The following is a 24013-nucleotide window of genomic DNA, read 5'->3' on the forward strand; positions in this document are numbered from 1 at the left end:
TAAACAATTTACAATGAGATAAGGGACATACTGGGAATCCAACCCCACAAAATATGGATGGGTGGTATGGTGAGTTAGAGTGTTTGGCTTCATTAGCAAGAATATTCCAATAAACATTTATGCAATCCCCATTGGTATATTGTGTCCAATCAAATATTGTCATAAAAGATTGCATATCTAAGGAGAAATTATCATTTGTCCATATTGGTTGCACCGTCACCCTACACACAAGTATACAGTCAATGGTATTTAATAAATTGAAAATAAAAAAATTATCATTAACCTCCAATAATAATCCTTTGTTGACATGTGGGTTAAGAATTTAGGTTGGCAACTACGTTACCTTAACTGACTGAGCTTCAACAATGCATCGGCTATCACATCATCTTTGCTCTTTTTAAAAAATGTTTTTGCTTGCTGAGATAATTAAAATAATACTATGTCATTAAGGATTCTAAAATAACAACTTACCTACTCTCGACCGTACCTTCAATATTTTGGTTTTGACCTTGTTAATTTCATGACATTGTGTTTCTATCTGTGATGAACTTGTATTTTCTGTCTTTGATGGTGCAGGAGCATCTGGTTCGACACTAAGAACAACCTGTTTGCCTTTTTTTTGGTGCATTGGGATATCAACCTTCTCTGGGTTCTCTTTCTTTTGGGGCCTACCCGAAAATTAGTTGGAATTATAAGCAGATTAGGGTCTATGCCTTCTGATGCTGGGTCTATGCCTTCTGATGCTCTTGGCTCCCCTGATATGCTCTGTATGACTTGTTGGAGCTCTTTAATCTTATTTTCGGCATCGGCTATGATTTTGTCTTTTACAGTTAAAATTCTGTTATCCACGTCAGAATTTATAGTGTCAGCCTTGTTGCCACTCGTATCCCGTTCTTTACGCAGTTCACTTATTTGTTGATCCTTTTCTTTAAGCATAGCTTCCATATCAGCAATCACAATATCCTTTGCTGCTACTAGACTATCCTTTTCTTCTATCACCGTTGCCAGGTTTTTATTAGCTTCCTCCAAACTTTGAGAAGCTTTATATAATTCTTGCTTTAAACTCTCAATTTTGTTATCCTTTTCCTTGCACAAACTACAATCTACGGTATCGTCACACTGGAGTTGGCCTTCTTCGGCTTGATGTAAAGATCCTTGGCCAACCAACTCAAGATACTCAGATGGCTGAGGCCGGTTTGGTAGTAAATTAAACTCTGATTCTGTCGGAATTAAATCTACTAAAATTTTATCTGCAGTTACACGGTCTATCATTTTTTTTACTGTGTCAACATGATAGTTAGGCCACCTCCATCGTAGTATTCTTGGCAATTTTTCTGGATGGTCTGGATCAATAATGCTGATGTGCTCACACACCCATACCTACAATATGATTATAAAAGTAATTCATAATCTTTACACATATCTTGCTATATATGTAATCGGACTTACAGCTAAAATATTTGGAAATCCCTTTAGCAAGGGGGCCTTGGGCGTTGCATCAGCAACCTGTGGTTTTGGTCTTAATGTAAGCTCTAATCCAATGGAGTCTAATTGTTGAGCCATGAAACTGTATACTGCATTGCACCAGTTAAACCTAGCTAAGTTCTCAAAATCATCTACACAGTCAATTAGGGAGAGCACATGTATTCTGAGAACACTGCTACTACCACAGAACATAACTGTTGTAAAAAAATACAGGATAAAAAGCTGACAGTACAGCTTGTCGTTTGATCTATACTTCCTAATCAGTTTCTCTAAATGTTTGGCAGAACAATCCGATTCTCGGAAAAACTCCATGTACAGTGCGCTTGAAGCCTCATTTAAATCGAGACGAACTATATCTCCATTGTCGGGTAGGCCAAGAATCAGTCCCACATCTACCTTTGTAAAATTGAGCTTCTTCCCATGGAAGATAAAGTTTTTTTCCTCATGATCCCAGTTATCAAACATATTTTGTACCTGAGCTCTTACAAAAGAACTATCAGGGAGGTCAAGGATCCAGGAAAAAGGTGTGCCTCGAATCATCTGTTCTTGTTCTGAAGTCGGGTTAACAGAAGAGATAAACTTTCTGAAGTAGCAAATGGTACTTTTCCAGTTCATTCTTTTAGTTCTTCCTCTGTTGACGTAACTTTGATAAGTTGGTCGATCAGCACACAGAATTGTGGAGACTTCTTTTGTTGCCATTGCGAACCTACGTACTGTATAACCAAACACAGAAAAACTCTACGCTCTTATTCTAACACACCCACACAAACCCTAGGTTATCCGGTTATAGAAAGCTTAACTAAATGAGCAACCGACCTCCGTACGGAAATGATTCTTGAACGCCGGTGAAGGAAGAGTGGGTTTTGGCCCGGAGCTGCGTTGAATGGCTTCGAGAAGAAGATGAAGAACGAAGCAGGAGAGTGTGCGCTTTTGCATATTGAAACTTGGGCCTGATATCTCATTAATTTATTTTATCTAATCACCTCGATTTATGTGTAAGATTATTTATTATTAATTTGAAATATTACTTTTTATATTATCAGCCCCCACGTTGGGCCTGATATCCAAGCATATCAGGCCCAACGGAGGCTGATTGCATTTTAAATTTTTCCCAGCACCTATAAATATTTAAATTATTATTTGCCACCAGATTCTGAGTCCTTGCAACTCCAGAATACCACTAGCGCTGAAATGGGTCCAATCCGATGTGTCTAGGTCCATCAGTGAGTTTTGACCAAAACCCACTGATGACCCTCCCCTACTTGGATTTTCATGAAATCAAGTCCCCTGTGAAGGTCTTGGTGGGGAGATGGTATTTATGGTGTCAAACATAATTTATACACCATGGATTTCGAAGTATGGCTCCGTGCCAGTTGGCATTTATAAGTGTCAAGGCCACTTTGGGCCTGATATGCTTGGATATCAGGCCCACGTCAGTCTGATATCCAAGCGTGACGTTGGGCTCGATATCCAAGCATATCGAGCCCAACGGAGGCTGATTGTATTTTAAATTTTTCCCAAAGACCTATAAATATTTAAACATTTATTTGCCACCGGATTCGAGTCCTTGCAACTCGAATACCACTAGAGCTGAAATGGGTCCATTCCGATGTATTCTAGGTCCATGGGTTTTGACCAAAACCCACTGGCCCTTCCCTACTTGGATTTTCATGAAATCAAGTCCCGTGAAGGTCTTGGTGGGAGATGGTATTTATGGTGTCAAACATAATTTATAAACCATGGATTACAAAGTATGGCTCCATTTATAAGTGCCAAGGCGACTTTGGGCCTGATATGCTTGGATATCAGGCACGGCCTGATATCCAAGCATATCGTGCCCAACGGAGGCCTGATTGTATTTTAAATTTTCCCAGCACCTATAAATATTTAAACATTTATTTGCCACCAGATTCGAGTCCTTGCAACCCGAATACCACTAGAGTGAAATGGGTCCATTCCATGTGTCAGGTCCATGATGGTTTGACCAAAACCCACCGATGGCCCTCCCTACTTGGATTTTCATGAAATCAAGTCCCTGTGAAGGTCTTGGTGGGGAGATGATATTTATGGTGTCAAACATAATTTATAAACCATGGATTACAAGTATGGCTCCGTGCCTGCCATTTATAAGTGCCAGGCGACTTTGGGCTGATATGCTTGGATATCAGGCCTGATATCCAAGCATATCAGGCCCAACGGAGGCTGATTGTATTTTAAATTTTTCCCAGCACCTATAAATATTTAAACATTTATTTGCCACCAGATTTTGAGTCCTTGCAACTCCAGAATACCACTAGCGCTGATATGGGTCCAATCCGATGTGTCTAGGAACCATAAATACCATCTCCCCACCAAGACCTTCACAGGGGACTTGATTTCATGAAAATCCAAGTAGGGGAGGGCCATCAGTGGGTTTTGACCAAAACCCACTGATGGCCCTCCCCTACTTGGATTTTCATGAAATCAAGTCCCCCGGGAAGATGGTATATAGTGTCAAACATAATTTATAAACCATGGATTACGAAGCTCCGCGCCGATATGCTTTATAAGGCGACTTTGGGCCTGATACTGATATCAGGCCCACGTTGGGCCTGATATCCAAGCATATCAGGCCCAACGGAGGCTGATTGTATTTTAAATTTTTCCCAGCACCTATAAATATTTAAACATTTATTTGCCACCAGATTCTGAGTCCTTGCAACTCCAGAATACCACTAGCGCTGATATGGGTCCAATCCGATGTGTCTAGGTCCATCAGTGGGTTTTGACCAAAACCCACTGATGGCCCTCCCCTACTTGGATTTTCATGAAATCAAGTCCCCTGTGAAGGTCATGGTGGGGAGATGGTATTTATGGTGTCAAACATAATTTATAAACCATGGATTACGAAGTATGGCTCCGTGCCAGTTGCCATTTATAAGTGCCAAGGCGACTTTGGGCCTGATATGCTTGGATATCAGGCCCACGTTGGGCCTGATATCCAAGCATATCAGGCCCAACGGAGGCTGATTGTATTTTAAATTTTTCCCAGCACCTATAAATATTTAAACATTTATTTGCCACCAGATTCTGAGTCCTTGCAACTCCAGAATACCACTAGCGCTGAAATGGGTCCAATCCGATGTGTCTAGGTCCATCAGTGGGTTTTGACCAAAACCCACTGATGGCCCTCCCCTACTTGGATTTTCATGAAATCAAGTCCCCTGTGAAGGTCATGGTGGGCAGATGGTATTTATGCTGTCAAACATAATTTATACACCATGGATTACGAAGTATGGCTCCGTGCCAGTTGGCACGGAACAGTCCACACCTTTTCTTTTCTACCCTATGGAATCGATTACTACACTCCCTTTGTGCATGTTTTAACACATCTATATTTCACTACATATTAATGTGACTTTGAAATTACGAACCCCTTCCTGTTGAATTGAAATGTATCGCATTTTTATTTGACACAATGGAGATATGGTGTGAAGTATTATTTCTGCCTTGCAGGTGATGGTTTACTATTCTCATACCTACCATAAAACTGTAACACAAACTAAATACTCCATAAACGTATATAACAGAAACATCACTTTTAACAACTGTTTGTCTTACAAACCTATTTATGTACTTCATACAAAACATATGCCTCAACTCCTCGAATTTACAATTCAGTCAAGATCCAGGGGCTGGCGGCATTCTATGGCCCAGTTGTTTGCACCTGCTGCATTTGATTTTTACCTTCCCATTATGTTTTGACTCGATCCTTGCCTTCTTTCGCCTACCAGGCTGCACAAGGCTACGTGGACATAGCACTATAATGTTGTTGACACCCCTAGGCCAAAATTCTTTGCTTCGACAGGGGTAAATACGATCCATGTATGTCGTTTTCCAATTATGTGAATGAAAGTAATGCTCACAATATGGGAGTGTATCCATGTTTCGTGAATTATGACAGCATTTGCATGTGAGCAAGGCACCGAAATTACAATATTTTCTCTCCAAATCAACAATGTATGAAGCACCCCATGTCTCTACTTCCATTTCGGATTGAGAGTAGGGTGGACTTTATATCGTCTAGCTTTCTCTCTCCTTGATTGCATTTCTTTGGTAGCATGAGGTGTCAACGCTACATACCATTTCGACGCTTCCTCCTTACGATTACAGAACCATTGAGCTACCTTTCTTCCGGTATTATCAATTAACCTGTTTATCGGAAGTTCACGCTTCCTTGAACAAAGCATTTAAACTCTCTACACAATTGGTGGTTAGCATTGTGTACCTTCTCCCACTAAAGTGTGCATTAGCCCATCTTTTAGGGTCAATGTTCAAGCCACTTATGAGCATCTGGATGTTTTTCAAGCATGGATGCATTATGAGATCATATTGTAGTGTTGTGTTTGCTCGTGCTGTGACCCAAAACAACCCTAAACCTGACCTATTGTCATATTGCAAGACATGTGGTGGCAATAGAAAGCATGATGGGCAGTAGGGTATACTTTTCTAATTACTGCTATAATGCCACAATGTCTATCTGATACTATACTCATTGACTGTGGATCAACATTAAAGAATCTCTTCATATGATCCGAAACCACTCCCACGCAGACCCACATTCAACTTCAGCGATTCCAAAGGCTACTGGGAGGACATTGTCATTAGCATCTATTGATGTAGCCATCAACAACACACCCGGATATTTGCCTCTTAGGTGTGTGGCATCAATTCCAATTAATTTACGCAGATAAGACCTAAATACTCTCCTACAAGCTCCAAAACCCCAAAAACATCGTTGGAACTGATTATCCCCATTCCTGTGTAGTGCAACATAGGTTTTAGGATCCCTTACTCTTAACTCACGCAGATATAGTGGAAGATCTCTATATGCTTGATCATAATCTCCAACAACTTTCTTCATCGCTTTCTCTCGAGCTATGTAAGCTTTTCTGTAGGATATGGTCACTCCGAACCTGGCTTTTATATCTGCTATAATCATACTTGGCTTGTATTGTTCATTAGCAAGAAATTGCTCTTCAACAAAAGAAGCTACAAAGGATGAAGAGCATGCTTGATGATCAGCACTTTCCCTAATGGTGCCACATTGGTGTTCCTTTATATATTTCGTAACAATGAACTCGACATCCCCCTTGACAACTACTCTCCACTTACACGGTTGATTGAAGCAGACAACTTTTACTTTATTTTTCCGAGTGTCAACTGGGTTATATCTCATATGTTTAACCATGGCATGCTTCACAAGTTGATTCTTGAACTCTTGTCGAGACTGAAATATCTGTCCTACAAAAAATTCATGCTGATCTGTTGCCTCTTCAATTGGCCTTTGGAGCAATCGAGAATTTAGAATATATGGATCATCAGCTATTGGGAGCTCCTCCTCTAAGTCACTATACTGCTCTTGAGATATTTCATATTGTTCAATCTGCATATCATCAGCAAAGAATTCTTGTACATTTGTATTGCATTGCATTTCCTCTCCATTTCGGTTATAATACCCTTCCTCCTCACTCCAACTAGGGTCATAGTAATCAACAAGTGTTGCACACGAGTTCAGAACCTCATCTTCTTGAATACTAGCTTCTTCATTTAGATCAAATGTGAAATTACTGCTCGTATTTCTATTTGTGTTATGCACACAATTATACTGTGAAGACGATGAAATATTTGTTCTGGATACTTCTCCTACATTATCTGCATGTCCAATGCTAGAAGTTGCATCAAGAGTATTCCATATCTCATATAGAATTTCGTCAGTTATATGATCATCCCTGATAAATAAATTAAAAAACTATTTTAGTAAATTTGCAACTACATAATCATTTTTTGTAGTTAAATTGTAATTTTGCTCAAACTAGGAACGGTCTGATGTAAAAGCAAAGTTTTAACCACATAACACATTATCGATATCAGGCTCTACGTGGGCCTGATATCATAGGTATCAGGCCCACGTTAGGCCTGATATCATATGATAAGGCCCACGTTAGGCCTGATATCTATGATATCAGGCCCACGTTGGGCATGATCTCATAGATATCAAGCCACTTTTGAAGCAGATACTTCTTGTAAACTAGGACCACCACTGACTAAACCCTAGCCAAACTTAACTATCAACGTCAAAAACTAACATGAATTAAATCGATTAAGTCTTCTATTACATCATAATTCAGGTGTTATTGAATATTATTCCCCACACAACCAAAATTAACCATAATACCACTTTTTGCTGCCACCCTTCACAGACAAATGGTGTACTTTTTATTTACCTTCACTACCCTATTTTACAGTAAAAAAATCCATACATATATGTCTAAATCTTTAAATGTGTGCTTCTACTCATTTCCCTCTTGCAAGAAGTTTGTCCTTCTCGGCTGACCTTCTTAACTTAATTTGTCCTTGGTCTCCTCTAGCAACTCTTACGCAATTATGTCATAAACCTAACTGGTCTATTGCAATCGCCAACCACCACGAGCAGTAATGGCAAGCGCAGGGTTCATATTTTTTTTTCTTTCAAGTTTATAACACCACACAGAGGGACGAAGGGAGAGAGACGGTGAGAAGACGTGTATCCGAACCACAAATTATTTTTCTATTCTACTTTCGGCTTGGATGCTTGGAAAAATGTGTTTGAAAAAGGCGGTTGCCATTTTAGCCAGAGGGGTAATCTGGGGATTGATTTTGGTAAACTCCGCCTTTTGGTAAATACAAAATTGTGATGTGTTTTTTTGGTAAATACATTAACCGTAATACGTGTTTTGGTAAATTGCCGTTATTAGTAGGAACAAATAAAGAGATATTTTTGAAAAGAGTTATGTGATTTTTTTATAAATTTAAAAGTACTTACATTTAGATATTTATGAAAATTAAATATCTGATTCAATAAAACATCATATTATATTATATTATTATCATTCTCCATATTTTTTTCATAAAAGGAAATTCGGATTTGATATTCTCAGCCTATTTACGTTTGGCTCACCTGCTGCTCCAAACTTTTTAGGAAGTTCTTTTACCGTCCCAGTCAACGCATGGTTTTGCTTATGACCACGTCCATGATGCTGACTGCCGCCCAGTCCCACCCCGCAATCCTCTCACCTTCGATTCTTGGACTCTCTTCTCCGGTTTTTTTTTTTCCTTTTTCTTTTTAACTCCCCCCTCCACATGTGGTATAAATGTCGACTTCTTTGACTCTCACTTTTATCGTTCCCCTCCGCCTCCAGATTTCCTCCTCCGATCACCTCCGCCCTTCCTTCTTCAACTCCTGCGCCGACTGCCGACGATATCCGTCGCGACGGTGACACGCACCCACTGCCTCATTCGTTTTTAAGCCCCTTTTGTGGACTCCACGGTTTCGATCTCGAGCTTGATCCGGGAAGAGAGTTCTAGGGTTCGGGGAGAGCTCTCCATCTCCTCCTGGCCCTGAGATCGATGAGAGTCCCGGACAGGAGCTGCTATGGATGATGCCCGGAAGCGCGAGAGGATCGATTCCGGCGGCTACGGCATTCTCATGGAATGGCAGATCTCCTTGGCTTCTCGAATCCTGATCGAGACATCAATAAGGTATCCACTTCATCGACCTTCGATCTTGGATTTCTCCATTTCTTTGTTCGGTTGTATCAGTGAACGTGTTTGGAATCTCAAGATGAGACTGACCTTTTGTCTGTATTGCTTGTTTGAGTTTGCTGGATCCTGGATGTCGGAGCTTTTGTCTCTGTTTTGGTTCAGATTCATGGGCTTCAAGCTAGTCCTTAAATTGTACCATAGTGTGGCATTTTTTTTTTTCTTCTTTGGATTTAAGGGCGCGATGTATGGAAGGATGAATTTGCCTAACTTTGGTAGAAAACTCTAATTTTCTAATCAGGTTATCTCAGAACGTGCATAAATGCCTGATAAAGTTACTTAGACTGCTAAGAGAAAGTGGGAACAGAACCATCTCAAGCGATCTTGATGCCTTAGGTGGCGAGGTCCTTAAAGTAAGGCTGGCGTTGGACTATATACAAACTTTAAAATATAAAAGGATTTGCAAAGACAAATTTGGTGTATGAAGATAAAAAATCATCTATTTATGGCTTGTGAAAATGGGATCTTTGTTGTACTAAATATGGATGACAACTTTTATTTCACAATGAAGGGGCTTAAAAATGATGTTGATATGTGTTTTGGGCCTTAGGGATGACTATAAGAATGTACAAATCATACTTTTACAGGGAGCAGCTGCTAATTGAAAATATATTCCACTCAATTACTTGCATAAAGTTGACATATACACATTATGTTTATTGTCCAACATAATTCATATCAAGGGCATTTTATCTTACTTATGGATAGTGAATTTGTTGAATTACGGGAAGGAACAAGATCAAACATGGATATTGGTCTCGATCAAATTCTGTTCTGAGAGCTTGTTAAATTTATAAGTTACTGATAATTGAGATACATTGTATATACTTAGTTGATGGGTCATCACATCAAAATCTATTACAGCAAAAGGTGATAACCCTCAATAGCCCTCACCGCAAGGGCCCCTCCAAGACGGCCCCATGTGATTTTTAAGGGAGGTAAATCATAAGACTTCGCCCAAGACAGTGACCCTTTGCATGGGGTTAGGTGACCCGCGATGCATTTGGCATATGTTGGGAATCGACCCCATGACCTATTGTAGAAAAACCACATGCAAGTACCAATTGTGCCAGCCCGTGGGAGGTCAATGGGGTTTGGGAATTTAAAGATTTTTTTTATATATATATTTTTAATTTTTCAACAAGAATGAAGGAAAGTTGCATTGTCATTAACAGATTGACAATCTCTATGCATTTGGGTCTTCACTAATTCAAAATTGATATTTATTTTTGTATGCTTAACTTTACAAAGGCAACATGTTATTTGAAATCTTTAGTCATGATTACTATAGGTCCATAGTGTCATAATTTAGAATATATTGGCTAACAATTATAAGCTAGTGGGCGATGAAATGGTAGATATCTCATGTAGAATTTTTTTTCTCTGCATTATTCCTTAAACTTAGAAAGGGTTCCCCATTATTCACTTAATTTATTAGTGTAAAGAATCATATCAACTAATTGTCATGGTCCAGATGCATCTTTCCGCGTGAATTCATTGAATTTTTAGGAAGAGAAGAGGTATAAAATTCCTATGACATGGGATAAATATTTGCAAATATTATAATCATTAAACCGAACTTTGTATGTTTTATTAAAGGAAATCTCAACATGACTGGTCATGCCATCTCTGTGGAATGACGATGTCTACACTGGCACAAAAGATGAAAAAAAGGAATATTTTCCTTTATCTAAGATTCCTGGTAAAGTCAATCTCCACGAAGACCATAATATGCTTGCTTCCTGTTTGATTCTATTTTTTTTTCTTGGTGTTTTCTTGTTATCTTGCTTTGAAGATTTTGTTGCCTTAGAAATTTGTAATTTCTTCAATAGTCTTGAATTTGTATCCTATTTTTCTTGTTCTAAAAAGCATTTCATATGTGGCTGCATATACATATGGCTTATGGCAATAAAAAATCAAAATAAAATACTTATCTCTGTAGAAACCATGATAAATAATGTGATTGCTACAATGGTGCCACTCATGGAGGCTAAAGAATTCTAAAAGTGAGCACAAATTTATAAAATAGGTGATAAGATATATGTGTGTGCATATGATATTTTAAGTTAAGAGTTCAAAGAAATAACAATTAAAATTCTTTTTTGAAGTACTCCTATTCCACTTCTACATTCAGTTAATCCATTATACGCATTGTCATTCTTTAGGATGATACCAATATTTATATTTAATTATAGCAATCAATTGTCATCATTTATTTATTATAGATAGATCTATTTTTAATTATCAACATTTATTCTCACAAGTCAATCCATTTATTATCAATTATCACAAGTAAAATTTAGTCTTTTATCATAAATTAATCTACTTTGAATTATCATCTTTTAGCCATGATTAATAAATCGACTAAATATAAAATGCAAGGCTCCAAATTTTTTACTTTTTAGTATTTATTTTCTCCATTTACAATAGTTTTTTCATTTTATGTCTTTTACACAGTAGTATTTCACCTTGGGTTCATACTTGATTCAAAAATTAGTTTGTGGGATTAACTTAAATCATCCTTTAATAAATGTTATTGTGTGAATTTAATAACATATTAGCAGATTGCGTAGATAGGAATTTATAACGTCAAAGAGGTATACAAGTATCACCACATAAATCATAGTTTAAAGATATGTATCAAATGAATAGAAATCAAAGTATCATTTATTTTCTTCTGAAAATAACTTCTCCCCATGTGAATTTCTACATGATCACCCACATGTACACAACAAAGAAATTTAATTAATCCCCTATTTAGAAACTATTTTACTAATTTAGTATCGATTTAATTTTTTTTTTTCAGTAGCAACATAAATAGTCTAGTCTTTTTACATATTTAATTCATGCAGAAAGAACATAAACTGAATCTAAATGTAAATTTACCCACCTCGAATATACACCATATAAAGTTTCAAAATTCTACAAACAAGGTCAGTGTGTTTCCTGTTCCCTGAGTATCTACAGATACAAGTATCTAAACAACTTAGAAAAGCTTATGATAACTAAATACGATAATGACATAACATCTAGGAGTTATTAAATAACTCAACGTGATCAAATTTTGATAGAATTACCACAATACAACCCAAATAATAAATCCAAACTCCAACTACAATGATGAGGTTGGAGGGAACCATGCACATCATGGTGCCAAGGAGGGGAAATTAATTGCCCATCAAAGTCCTCGTGTGGAGAGGGTGATGTAGGGAAAGGAAATTTCAAAAAGAGAGAGGAGAGGTCAAGAGATAAGGGCGACAGTGATATCGGCACATTCATGTTACAAATATGCCACATGGTTACCTGCTCAGCTATGCCCTGAGGGTGATATCAACGCATTCATGCTGCAAAAGGTTGGAACCGCCAACCCAGCGGCCCCCTCAACCCGGCCCCACAAGTATGAGAGGGAGTAAATCACGGTGAATACGGGCCCAGCTATGACATGGTGGTCTCAGGTGTTTAGCACGGACAGATATTGATGTTATCGCATTTGCTGCCGCAGACCCTCGACCTCTCGACTCAGATATCAACGCATTCATGCATTGGGTGTAGGAGGCCAACATAGTGACACCAGAATGTGTGTGGCCTTGGGCATAAGGAACGAGAAAGGAAGAGGGAGAAAGGGAATGAGAGGAGGCCATAGTGGCTTGCCCTAGCCCTAAGTGACATCTCACCTTGGCTTTGAGTGATAGCGACATAGAGACAAAACAAGAGGAAGAGGAGAAGAGACTACGAGAGAGTTATAGAGAGGGAGAGAGCTATTGAAGGAGAGGAATAGTCTATAACAGTTGAGGGTGGAGTTGGGGGACACACAAAGAAGACATGAAATTGGTGGCATTGTAAGAGAAGAGAAGGGTTAAGAAACGGTGAGGATATGTATATATATATATATATATATATATATATATATATATATATATATAAACTACCAATCTCCTAGAATTTCCACTAATCTAACCTAATAAGGCTAAATCAGATTATCCCAAATGTAAATGAATTCAGGTCGAGCTTGGTTTGCACCCCCATAACCTTAATGACCATGTCTATTTGATGGATTCTGCCTAACCTTAACCCAACCTAAGATGTAGGTCCGGTTCAACTTAATTAGTCGTTTAAAATTTTAAAAAATAATTTATAATGTAAAATTCGATAAGAAAAGATGTTTGACAATTTACATTGTAATTTTATTTAATTTTAGAAAATAGAATAATGAGAAGGAAATATAGCTACTGACTTAAAGGAAATTTAGGTCTAAAGATTATTCATTTTTTTTATATATATTTTCTTTTGCAAATGACTATTTTGTTTTTGGATATTATTTATATATTAATCACTGTTAAAGACAAGTCACTAAAATCTTGCAAAAATTACTCATTCCAACCAAATGTTAAATAGCGCATGCATGAATTGTGATACAATTAGGCATAGGAAAAGAAATAACTTGTAGAAAGAATGGACTCGCAACAATAAAACTTATAATTAAATTACAATGATAAATCTAAAGTAATTACAACGAGAAAGCAAAGGAAATTGCAACAAGAAAAAACTAAAGTAATTGCAACAAGAAAACTAATGTAAATGCTATGAGAAAACAAAAGAAAACAATGCTATTAAAGGCTTTTCAAGTTGTTCGAAGGTCCCTCCTACTCTATGGCTCATATTGCTTTGATATGACATTTTCTCACTAGGAAAAATCTTACTATAAATATTGGTCGAACAAGAGTACTAATGTTTGAGTACAATGATCTCATAGTTCTTAGATTTAACCCAAGAGGATATTGATCTCTAGATCAAATATGAATGCTCTAGCTTTACAATGATGTAGAATTGGTGTAAAAAGATTCGGTGTTACCCTAAAGAATGGGTTACGCACGAGCGAAGAGAGAGTTACAAAAGAAAAAAATATTGACGTATGCATAGAGGATTATAGAACCTAAAGATATAATTGCTTAAACAAAACACAATTTATGTAATATTTGATCTTTAGCAGTGATCCTCTAGAGACTATTTATAGATGATTTACAATTAAATTTGAGCTTATCCACAAACTTTAGTGGATAAAAAAAATTTGCTTGTTTAGTTAAAGATTTAATAAATGGATAACTATTATACAACGATCATTTGGTTCTTATTTATATAGTTTGGTCAACCAAAGAAAAATCTTTAGTTGACCAACGATTAATAATAATCACTTGGAAATTGTTAACTATTATAGTTTGATCAACCAAAGGAAAATGCTTGGTAGAGTAATGGTAAATAATGATCATTCGAAATGGATGACATAGTTTGGTTGACCAAAGAGAAATATTTGATCGACCAATGACAATTGTTGGCTATTATAGTTTAGAACACCAAATAGAAATGTTGTCAACAAACAACGGTAATTGTTGGAGATGGATAGCAATCATAGTTTGGTCAACCAAAGGGGAATGCTTAGCTGATCAATGATGAATAGTAATAATTGAAAAATTAATGTTTTGGCTTTCAAGACATGAGCTTTCTTGGTAACTCACTTCTACTTAAGTACATATCTTATATCATATTGTATTCTACCTAAATTACATAAATAAATATTTTGAACTTCCCTTCAAGGTTGAATCACTTTTCCACCTAATCTAATTAATCCATCGGCATGACCAGGCAAACCTACACACTCTAACTTGTGTAGAGTTTGATATGTTTGCCAACCACCAAGAATATTAATAAGCTTTCCCCTTTGATGATTGACAATAAGTTTAAATTAGCAAAAGAAAACAAATAAGTTACTTCTATCATCGTTCTACTCAAATGGTCCAAGACTCCCCTCAACTAGTTAGCTTCCCATAATTAAGGCATAAGAAGCGCTCTCATCTGATGCTTGCAATTCATATTGGAATTGGTTAGGTGCATAAGTTAGCTTCCCTAAACCCAATAATCATTAGTTGAAGTCGACATCCTTGTTATAGTTTTATAATTTGCTTGTTGCTCTATAATTTTAATTTAATTAACTACGACTTTTATTTGAAGGTACATAAACTTATGTGGAAGGGGATTCTAGAATTAAAACTCGAGTTGATCATGACACACTTTAAAGCATTTTGAGTCTCAGCATGACACATATTAAACTGTACCATTCTAGTCAAAAATCGACAATCCAGCATGGAACATGGAATGATATTTTTAAACCTTGATTTTATTTGTTTCTTTCTCCTTTATCACAAAGAAATCCACCTTGATTGTTGTTTCTATTTCCAATAAATGGGAAAAATACTTTATTATTTTTTCCTTTTGTTTCTAGGAACTGAAGATTATCTTCTTTTTTTATGGTGAACACTACAACGCTAAATGAAAACTTTGCCGGAATCTTAATCAGGCTCTTGTTGTCTGAAATGATATTTGTTTAAGGCGAGAGTATTGACATCTAAATTAAAAGAACAAGATCTATAAGAAAGACAACAAACAAAGTTATTTATAATATGTTTCTTATGTTAAAAATCATATTACTATTTAAGTTAGTTGACTAGTCAAACATATTAGTATTAGAATCAACTTTCCTCTTAGTATAGTTTGGTGGGGAGACAGGAAGGCTCTTAGAGGAATTTCTAAGGAAATGCTCGAGTTAGTTGATAAGTAAAACATATTAGTATTATAATCAACTTTCCTCTTCGTGTAGGTTGGTGGAGAGACACGGAGGTTCTTAGAGGAATTTCTAAGGAAATGCTCGAGTTTATGAACATGAAGCACATAATTTCTATTAACGTAGGAGAAATAAAAGTGTATTAAATTGTTACTGTGAATGACACCTATTGCATGCATATACAGGACTGAACATAAACTCTAAACCTAAAATAGCAAACATCACATAACATTAATCTAATAACTCTTAACACTCTAATACTGTCTCCTAATCTAGAGCATAGATACATTGCTATTAAACAAGCAAAGAAAAGAAGACTAACTAGGGCAGCCCGGTGCACGAAGCTTCCGCCATACGGGGTCCCGGGGAAGGATCCATTGTACGCAGCCTTACCCTACTTTTTGCAAGAAGCTGTTTCCAAGATTCGAACCCGTGACCTTTTGGTCACATGGCAACAACTTTACCGTTGCGCCAAAAGAAGACTAACTAGGACACGACAATAATGAAATTCAGAACATACAGTGGTAAAGTTGAAGGAGCACATTTGTTTTGTTTCCTTCATCTCAGATCACCACGTCGATAAATAAAGGATGAAGCGAAGCTTAGAAACATGTATTTTGAGCAGCCTTCTCCTTGCAGTGAGGCACATATGGGGAATAGATGAATGAAGAAGGAAAACATCCAACAGTTCCTATGGGAGAGGATAAGGTGAAACTAGTGTTTAAAATACCATGCCGAGCTGGTCAAAAAGGACGAAACATCTGTTCCGCCTGCTGACCGACACCGACACGATGACACCAGGCCCCGCGATAGCTAGGAGGCGTCGCGCGACCCCGCAACAATAGTAGATATGTCGCGTGGCCCCGCGACCGTTACACAGGGGTCGTGTGACCACGCGATCACCATGGAAGGGTCACGCGACCCGCCGGAGGAGTCATGCGACCCAGCGGCAGTGTCAAAGTCGCATGAGCTCGCGAGTGTTGTCGGATTTCGAATTCTTTAATTAAAATTTAAGTTAATTATTTTAATGCACTCATGATGGGGATAATCTGAAGAGACCTTATTAAAGCCTAATAAAATTATCTAATTAATTTTATATTTTATTTATTTTAATTTAAAAATTATAATCAACTTTTTATTTATTTAATTAGCTATTTTCATATCTTTTCCGGTTTTAAAAGATTATTTTTTATATTATTTATTTTTTAAATATTTATTTTTAAATTAATATATTTTATATTTAAAAAATACCGAAACTATATCGGCACGCCACGATATGGTATCAAAACCGTATCATTCCGGTCTAGGACCGAAATCTCGGCACAGGTCGAAATTTTAAACCTTGGTGAAATCCTAAGAGACTAGCCTCTCGAGTGGGCTTCTTCTTGCAAAAGCGTATACAACACTATTTGACACCCAAATGAAAGGGGAGAGGAAAGCACTCAATGAGAGTTATTGGTAGATAGACAACACAACCCGAAGAAGAAGGAAATAGATTTGGTTGTGAATAGGCTATCATGGGGGATTTGCTCATGTTTGATACGATCCCAAATAGACATATTCAAATAACCCTTTCAAGATATTATCTTTATTTCTTCTCTTTTTTAAGATAAGTTTATATTTAATTTTCCTTTTAGATACGTTATTCGATTTTTTTCTATTAGTATACTTTGTTAGAATTTTTCTCTTGAAAAGGTACCCTTATGTGCCTATTTAAAGAGATGTTATGCAATCTTTAGGGATAAGTAATACATTTGGTTAATCAATTTTACTTGATTATTGGAGGCCTATCCCCTCAAAGTGATTACCCTATCTTCTCGTTCTCATTTTTTTCTTCAATTTACCACGAGATAAGACACGGGTTGCTATCAACTTGGTATCAGAGTAATAATTTCATATTATGACAAATTGGAGATTCTATGAAGATGAATTCCCTTGTTGGTGAAGTAGATATCCTATCGGATTTATTTCTAAAGCAGAAAGATATTTTCTCTTGCACAAGGCATCAACTGATTCGAAGGTGGAAATAACTTCTTTGCATCTGGATGAGAGGCTCTTCGATGATATCAATTATTTATGTAATGTCATGGATCTATAACGTGGGAGGAGTTTGTAGATGGTCTTCTCACTCGTTTCACACCTTAAGAGTATGATAATGCAGATGAGGAATTATCCAAAATTCAACCATAACAACGGTAGTAGAATATCATAGTCTCTTTCTCCAAACTTGTGATTGGTCAGAACGAAAATTGTTGAATACTTTTATTGAAGGACTTTGTCTTAACATCCAAAAAGAGGCGAAGACGTACTATCCTTGCACTATAAAAGCTGCATTGTCCTTTGTGTGGTTTTAAGAAGAAAAAATCAATGAGGAAGCGCGAAGACCCGTGTCGAGGTTTCGGTCCTGGACCAGAATGATACGGTTTCGGTATCGTGCTGTGCCGATACTGTTTCGGTATTTTTTTATTTATATATAGTAATTATTAGATAAATATGTTTATTGTATATAATTTAAAAATAAGTTGTATATTAATTTTATATAAATTCTCAATTATTGAACAACTTAATATGGTTAGAAAAAAAATTAAATATAGTTTTCTTTAAAAAAAGTTGATCTATGAATAACTTGAATTAAAATTGATACATCATAATATGTTACCTTATTAATACCAAAAGGAGTGATGTGAATAAGATGGAAGCGTTGGTTCTTGCGATATTCTGCTTAGGTCAACTCCATAGTTCTCCAATGACCAGATTAAATAAGCATCCCATGACGTGCAATATTGATATTGATTTCTCCACATGTTCATCAACGTGTCTCGATTCATCACTGGATGTTGGATTTGAACTGGCACCACTGAAATCGGAGCGGGTACAGGTACAGGCACAAGATAAGGATAAGGATAAGCATACGTTCCTGAGCTCTGGTATGACGGATCACCATATGATGCATCAGAGTTATAATAAGAAGGTTGCGAGTATGATGAACTTCAACTAGAATCAATCTCAGCTAAACTCTCCTGCATATCTTGATAATTATGAGCATTCTTTTGTTTGTCACCCTTATATCGACGTTGATATTGAATATCACTACCTCTAGCTCCATGATCATAATCTTGAGTTGCATGTGTGTAATCTATCTCACATGTCCATGGCTCTGGTGCTAGAGTAGGGGGGACATAATTTTTACCACTAGATGCATCACCACTATCATCACTTCCATGAGTACTTGCACTGCTATCAACATTACTATCCTCATTTCGAACTTCTCGTCGGACTACAGTGTCAGAAGGTGATGATGTTTTATCACTGTCATCATGTTCTTGCTCATCAATTGCATCGAGTGGATTTTCTCTAATTCTAAATTGACCCCTTCCCACAAAAGCAGGAGGTTTGCCTTTTTCTTTCTTTTTAGTAAAAATTGCAGGAGCTTTGCCTTTGCCTTTATCTATGGACTTTGGTTGGGTTTGTCATGTTTGAGAACGCCTAGACCGAGATCTAGAAAATCGAAATTCTTGATCAAAAGCTTCATCATCTTCTTCCTCGTAGATATCTCCTCTAGCTTGTATTTTTTCAATCTGTTGAGTAAGAAATTGAGATGGTCGTGGCGGGTCTCCTGCTTCATCAAGTAATGGATTCTCAGCCTCAACAACGTTCCACCAATCCATCATTGGATCATTCTCAGTTTGGACAAATCCAATATCAAATGGGTCTACATCACCAGACTCCTGTTCTTCATTCTCTTCTGTTATTGCTCTTAGTTGAAGTTGCATATTATAATGAACGTAGACCATCTTCTCCAAGCGATGATAAGAAAGACGATTTCGTACTTTTGTATGAATGAGGGAGAAAGTTGACCAATTTCTTTCACAACCGCTTGAAGACGTTGTCTGTGAGAGAATTCATACTACAATCTTTTTCAAATTTGGAGCTGATCCTCCATATTGTAACCACCACTCAGCTGTAAGATAAATAAGAACAAAATTAAAATAATTATTTATATTTGTTGACAATAATTAGTAATAATTTTTACTATATTTACCTGCATCCATTTTATATCTGCATGAAACTGCAATATGATCGCTAAAAGAACCATATGCCTCTCGAAATAATCGAGTTTCATTAATAGTCTCAGCAATTGATTCTGTGTTTGTATGCAGTCTTGATATTACATGTCTGAGGGCCACTAATAAATCATCATTTGTGCTAAGATTATAACGATATTGATATGTCGGATTGAGATAATAGCCTATAATAATTAAACATATATAATTATTAATAACAATATTAAAAATTCTTTATCATTAAAAAATACGTACCGGCCAAATGAATAGGTTTTCCCATTTGATCATCCCATCTTGTAGTGATTATATCAATGTAATGTTGATACTTGGTCGGTGATTGTAGACGCCTCTTAATTTCCTCTTTTGCTTCATGAATTAGGCGGTAAACGTTGCCCATTTGTGACTTCTTGTCCATATCAACTTTACGTAGAACAACGTACAATGGTTCTACTGCTATAAGAATATCTACGATATAGTCCCAAAATCTGACAGACATAATAATTTTTTGCACCTCCTTACCTTCAGTCGTGTTAGAATATCGAGAGGCTTCCCAATCCTCAGAAGAGAACATGACCTTTAATCCGACTTTTTTCTGATTCAACGATTTTAACAGTAGAAAGTGAGTGGCAAATCTAGTCGCTCCTGGTCGCAGAATCTCCCCATCAATAAATTTTCTCATTAATCCATGAACCCAATGATGATTATAGATGAATTTTGTTAAAGATTGACCTTTTTTCACTACCTTCTTCACTATATCGAGCTTACCGATATCTGCCATCATCAAATCGATACAGTGTGCTGCGCATGGTGTCCAAAATAATGTTTGATACCTTTGCTCCAATATCTCTCCAACCCTTTTAAAGTTGGCACCATTATCTGTAATCACCTGTACTATATGTTCTGCACCTATCTCGTGAACTACACTATCCATCAAACGAAATATGTAGGGTGCATCATAATAGTCTGTAGTTGCATCAATAGATTTATGAAATATCACCTTTCTATTGCAGTATAGTAGAAAGTTGATGATGCTCATCCGTGTAGGTCCTGTCCAGCCATCACACATCAACGTAACCCTATACAAGCTCCATTCTTTCTTGCATGATAGGATCCAAGTCTTGATCTCCTCCACTTGTTCATCTAAATATGGACCGACAATTTCATATGCAGTCGGAGGTTGAATACCAGGACCAAATTTTTGGATGTTGGACACCATGCTACGGTAGTATGTGTTATTTGCTGCATTAGGGTGAATATGATTAAAATGGAAAAATTTAGCAATACTTTTACCGATTGATTTCTTCTTCTCTTTTGAATATGCATCATCAATCCTAGTCTATTTGCTAGCTTGGTCTGGAAATGCTAGTGGATCAATATCAGCAATATCAACTGCACGTCTTCGTCCCATAGAAGAAAAAAAATGACCAATACCACCTTGTGTTGAAGTAATACGAACACTTGCACTCCTTCCTAATGTTGATGCAGTAGTTGAGCCACTTCCACTAGCACCAGAGCCACTTCTATGTTGCATATTTTGCTCATAGTCATATTAAGTTCGAGAGGCATTGAGAGCTGCTAAAAAGTCTTCGTCATTTGGAACTTCACCACGACCTTTCGTTTCATCATAGATTGGTTCTTTAGAGCTTCGACTATCAACAAGTTCATGTTCTCGTTGTTGTTTATACTTTAATGCTTTTTTGCCATCAAGTTCCTCTTTCATTGCACGACGAACTTCTTGAGAAACTTTTGGACAATTAGAAACATCCGGATATCCACCAGCAAGATGTTGTTTTAGGCGTGTGACCCCGCCGCCACATCCAATCATATCTCAATGCAAACATTGCCAATGGAATTGATTTTCTAATCGACGTGCGTGTCTCCAAGCTGGATCATGAGATTGTTGTTTTGGTGCCATTACCTATGCATTATACAAAAAGTAAGGATAATATACATTTCTAGGTAATGATCATCATTTTATAATGTCAAAAATGTATTTATCATTATAAATTTACAAATTAAGTATATAAACTATAAACAACAACTTCTGAAATTTGAAACAATCTCCTAAAAATATTAATTCATCTTTCTCAATTTAAATTGATCAGAATTGCACAAGATTAATAGTATTTTATTAGGAATCATAAACATTGACAACATACCTTTATCAGGATTTTTAAAATAAAAGACTTGTAATATTTCTAAACGTATTACAAAAGTACAAAAGTTAATATTCATGGATCGAAATTTAAAATTAATTCTAAGATAAAAAATATTATCTATAATAAATATATAAATTAGCATAAAGATGTTATTTTATATATAATAATTATACAAATTAATTAATTAATTAATTATTATTTTAAAAATATAAAATAATAAAAATATCAAAATATAAATTTAATTTATTAGTTTTTTAGAATTTTTATTTTTTTAGAATATTAGAATATAAATCTGAATTTTTATTATTTTTTTTAAAAAATAAATTAAATTTTAAATAAAAAAATATTATAATATATATCTGAATTTTTATAATTTTTTTAAAATTTTAAACAAATTTCTTATAATTTTTTTTAAAATTTTTAAATACAATTTAAAACATTAAAAATTATTTTTTCAGAATATTAATTAAAATTTGATTTTTAAATATATTTTTTATATATTTTAATTTTTATTGAAAAAATTTAATTAGGATTTTATAAAGCCTGTTTGGAATATCACGCCTACCTTAGGAATTGTTATAAATCTAAATTATAATTTATTTTCCTAAACTCACGCACACGCACGGCGCACCCGATCTCGCCGCTGGGAGCGATCACGTCGCTCGGCAGCGGCGGATCGTAGGGTCTGGCGGCACCGAAGGCGTCGCCGGATGCCTCCGGCGATGCATACGAGACGGGACGAATAGGGAATCGTACCTCTGCCGCTGCTCGCCTTCCTGGTGCTCGCCTCGTTGCTGCCGCTGCTCGCCTCGCCTCGCTGCTGCTGCAAATCAATCTCTCGTTGGTACGTTTTATAGGGTTTTTTCGCCCGACAGAAGGAATCAAATCGATTCCTTCTGTCGCGCGATCGATTATAGAAGGAATCGATTTCTTCTGTAATCGATCGCGCGACAGAAGGAATCGATTCGATTCCTTTTGTCGCGAGTGTCGCTTGTGCTGGCGCGCATCAACGCGCGTATCATGTGCCGAAAGCATAGCCCACGCCCACGCGTATGACGCGTCGAAATCGCTGCGTGTCGGGTGCCGGTTTCGGTCGGGCGACGGAACGGTAAAAACCGTCCGTGCCGTCCGGCACGAAACGGTATTCTTTTCCCTGATAATAAGTGGACCCAAAGTCATCAATATACACAAAAGAGAATATTGATGGATGAACCAATAGAAGATTCATAGGAAAAAGATGATATCAATGAAGAAGAAATACAAGAAAGTGCTAATGAAATACAAAATGTCACTATGACAAAATCAATTTATGCCGTAGAAGGGTTACAACGTCTATAAACAATAAAGGTAAAATGATTCATTGAACAACAACATAATAGTTACAGAGACAATGTATATGTGGAGCTAAACTTTGTGACACCTATAATTGAAGTCATTGCATCTACACCAATCTCTACTTCCATCATTCAAGTGAACAAAACAATAATGCCTTGCATCTCAAACAATATCTGATATATCATGAACTATTTTTTCATCATAACTGGATGAGAACCCAACTCTAGGCTAAGTGAAGGAAAAGGAAGTATTGGCATGATCATAAACTTTCAACGAAGACCTAAAACAATACGCTTCATTATCAAAGGAATTTTTCAAATTTAAGAAAGAATCATCAAAGGCCATATATCTTCAGTGAAAGGAAATTCCAATTAGTGCACAATAAGAAGATATTTCAGCAATTTACCAAAGGGTGTACCTAGGTTTCTAAATTGACCAAAAGGCGCATGCTACTTTGGTATTTACAAAAGGACATATTTTTTCAAGTGCACTTCCCGTTCTACCCTCCTGACAAATCTAACTTTTACTGTCATTTTTCTTTTCTCTACCATTTCTCTTTTCTTTGTCCTCCCTCTTCTCTCCTATGCATGTAGCTTCTTTTATTTTTCCTCTCATCTCTTTCCTCCTTTTTTTTACATGCATGCATAATGGAGGCCTGATATGTAAATCATATCAGGCCCACGACATTTAAAGTTTAGTTGATTTTTTAATAACATTTAGAAAAGTCAAAATAA

The 24013-nt window shown here is 36.5% G+C and overlaps 1 protein-coding gene across 3 annotated transcripts in view; it reads left to right on the forward strand.

Moving 5' to 3' along the window:
• The first annotated feature begins 8630 nt into the window (after positions 1 to 8630).
• The window catches only part of LOC122047369 (PH, RCC1 and FYVE domains-containing protein 1-like), a 44077-nt gene continuing 28694 nt past the window's right edge, over positions 8631 to 24013 (forward strand). The window contains exons 1-2 of one of the 3 annotated variants that reach the window (XM_042608596.1): positions 8631 to 9045; positions 10705 to 10807. In XM_042608596.1, coding sequence (XP_042464530.1) covers positions 8939 to 9045; positions 10705 to 10807 — 210 coding nt within the window. In that variant the 5' untranslated portion in view covers positions 8631 to 8938. The remainder of the gene's footprint in view (positions 9046 to 10704; positions 10808 to 24013) is intronic. The other 2 variants (XM_042608595.1, XM_042608598.1) reach the window with 2 other exon arrangements.

This window comes from Zingiber officinale, chromosome 2B (genome assembly GCF_018446385.1).
Source record: "Zingiber officinale cultivar Zhangliang chromosome 2B, Zo_v1.1, whole genome shotgun sequence".
NCBI classification, from domain to species: Eukaryota; Viridiplantae; Streptophyta; class Magnoliopsida; order Zingiberales; family Zingiberaceae; genus Zingiber; species Zingiber officinale.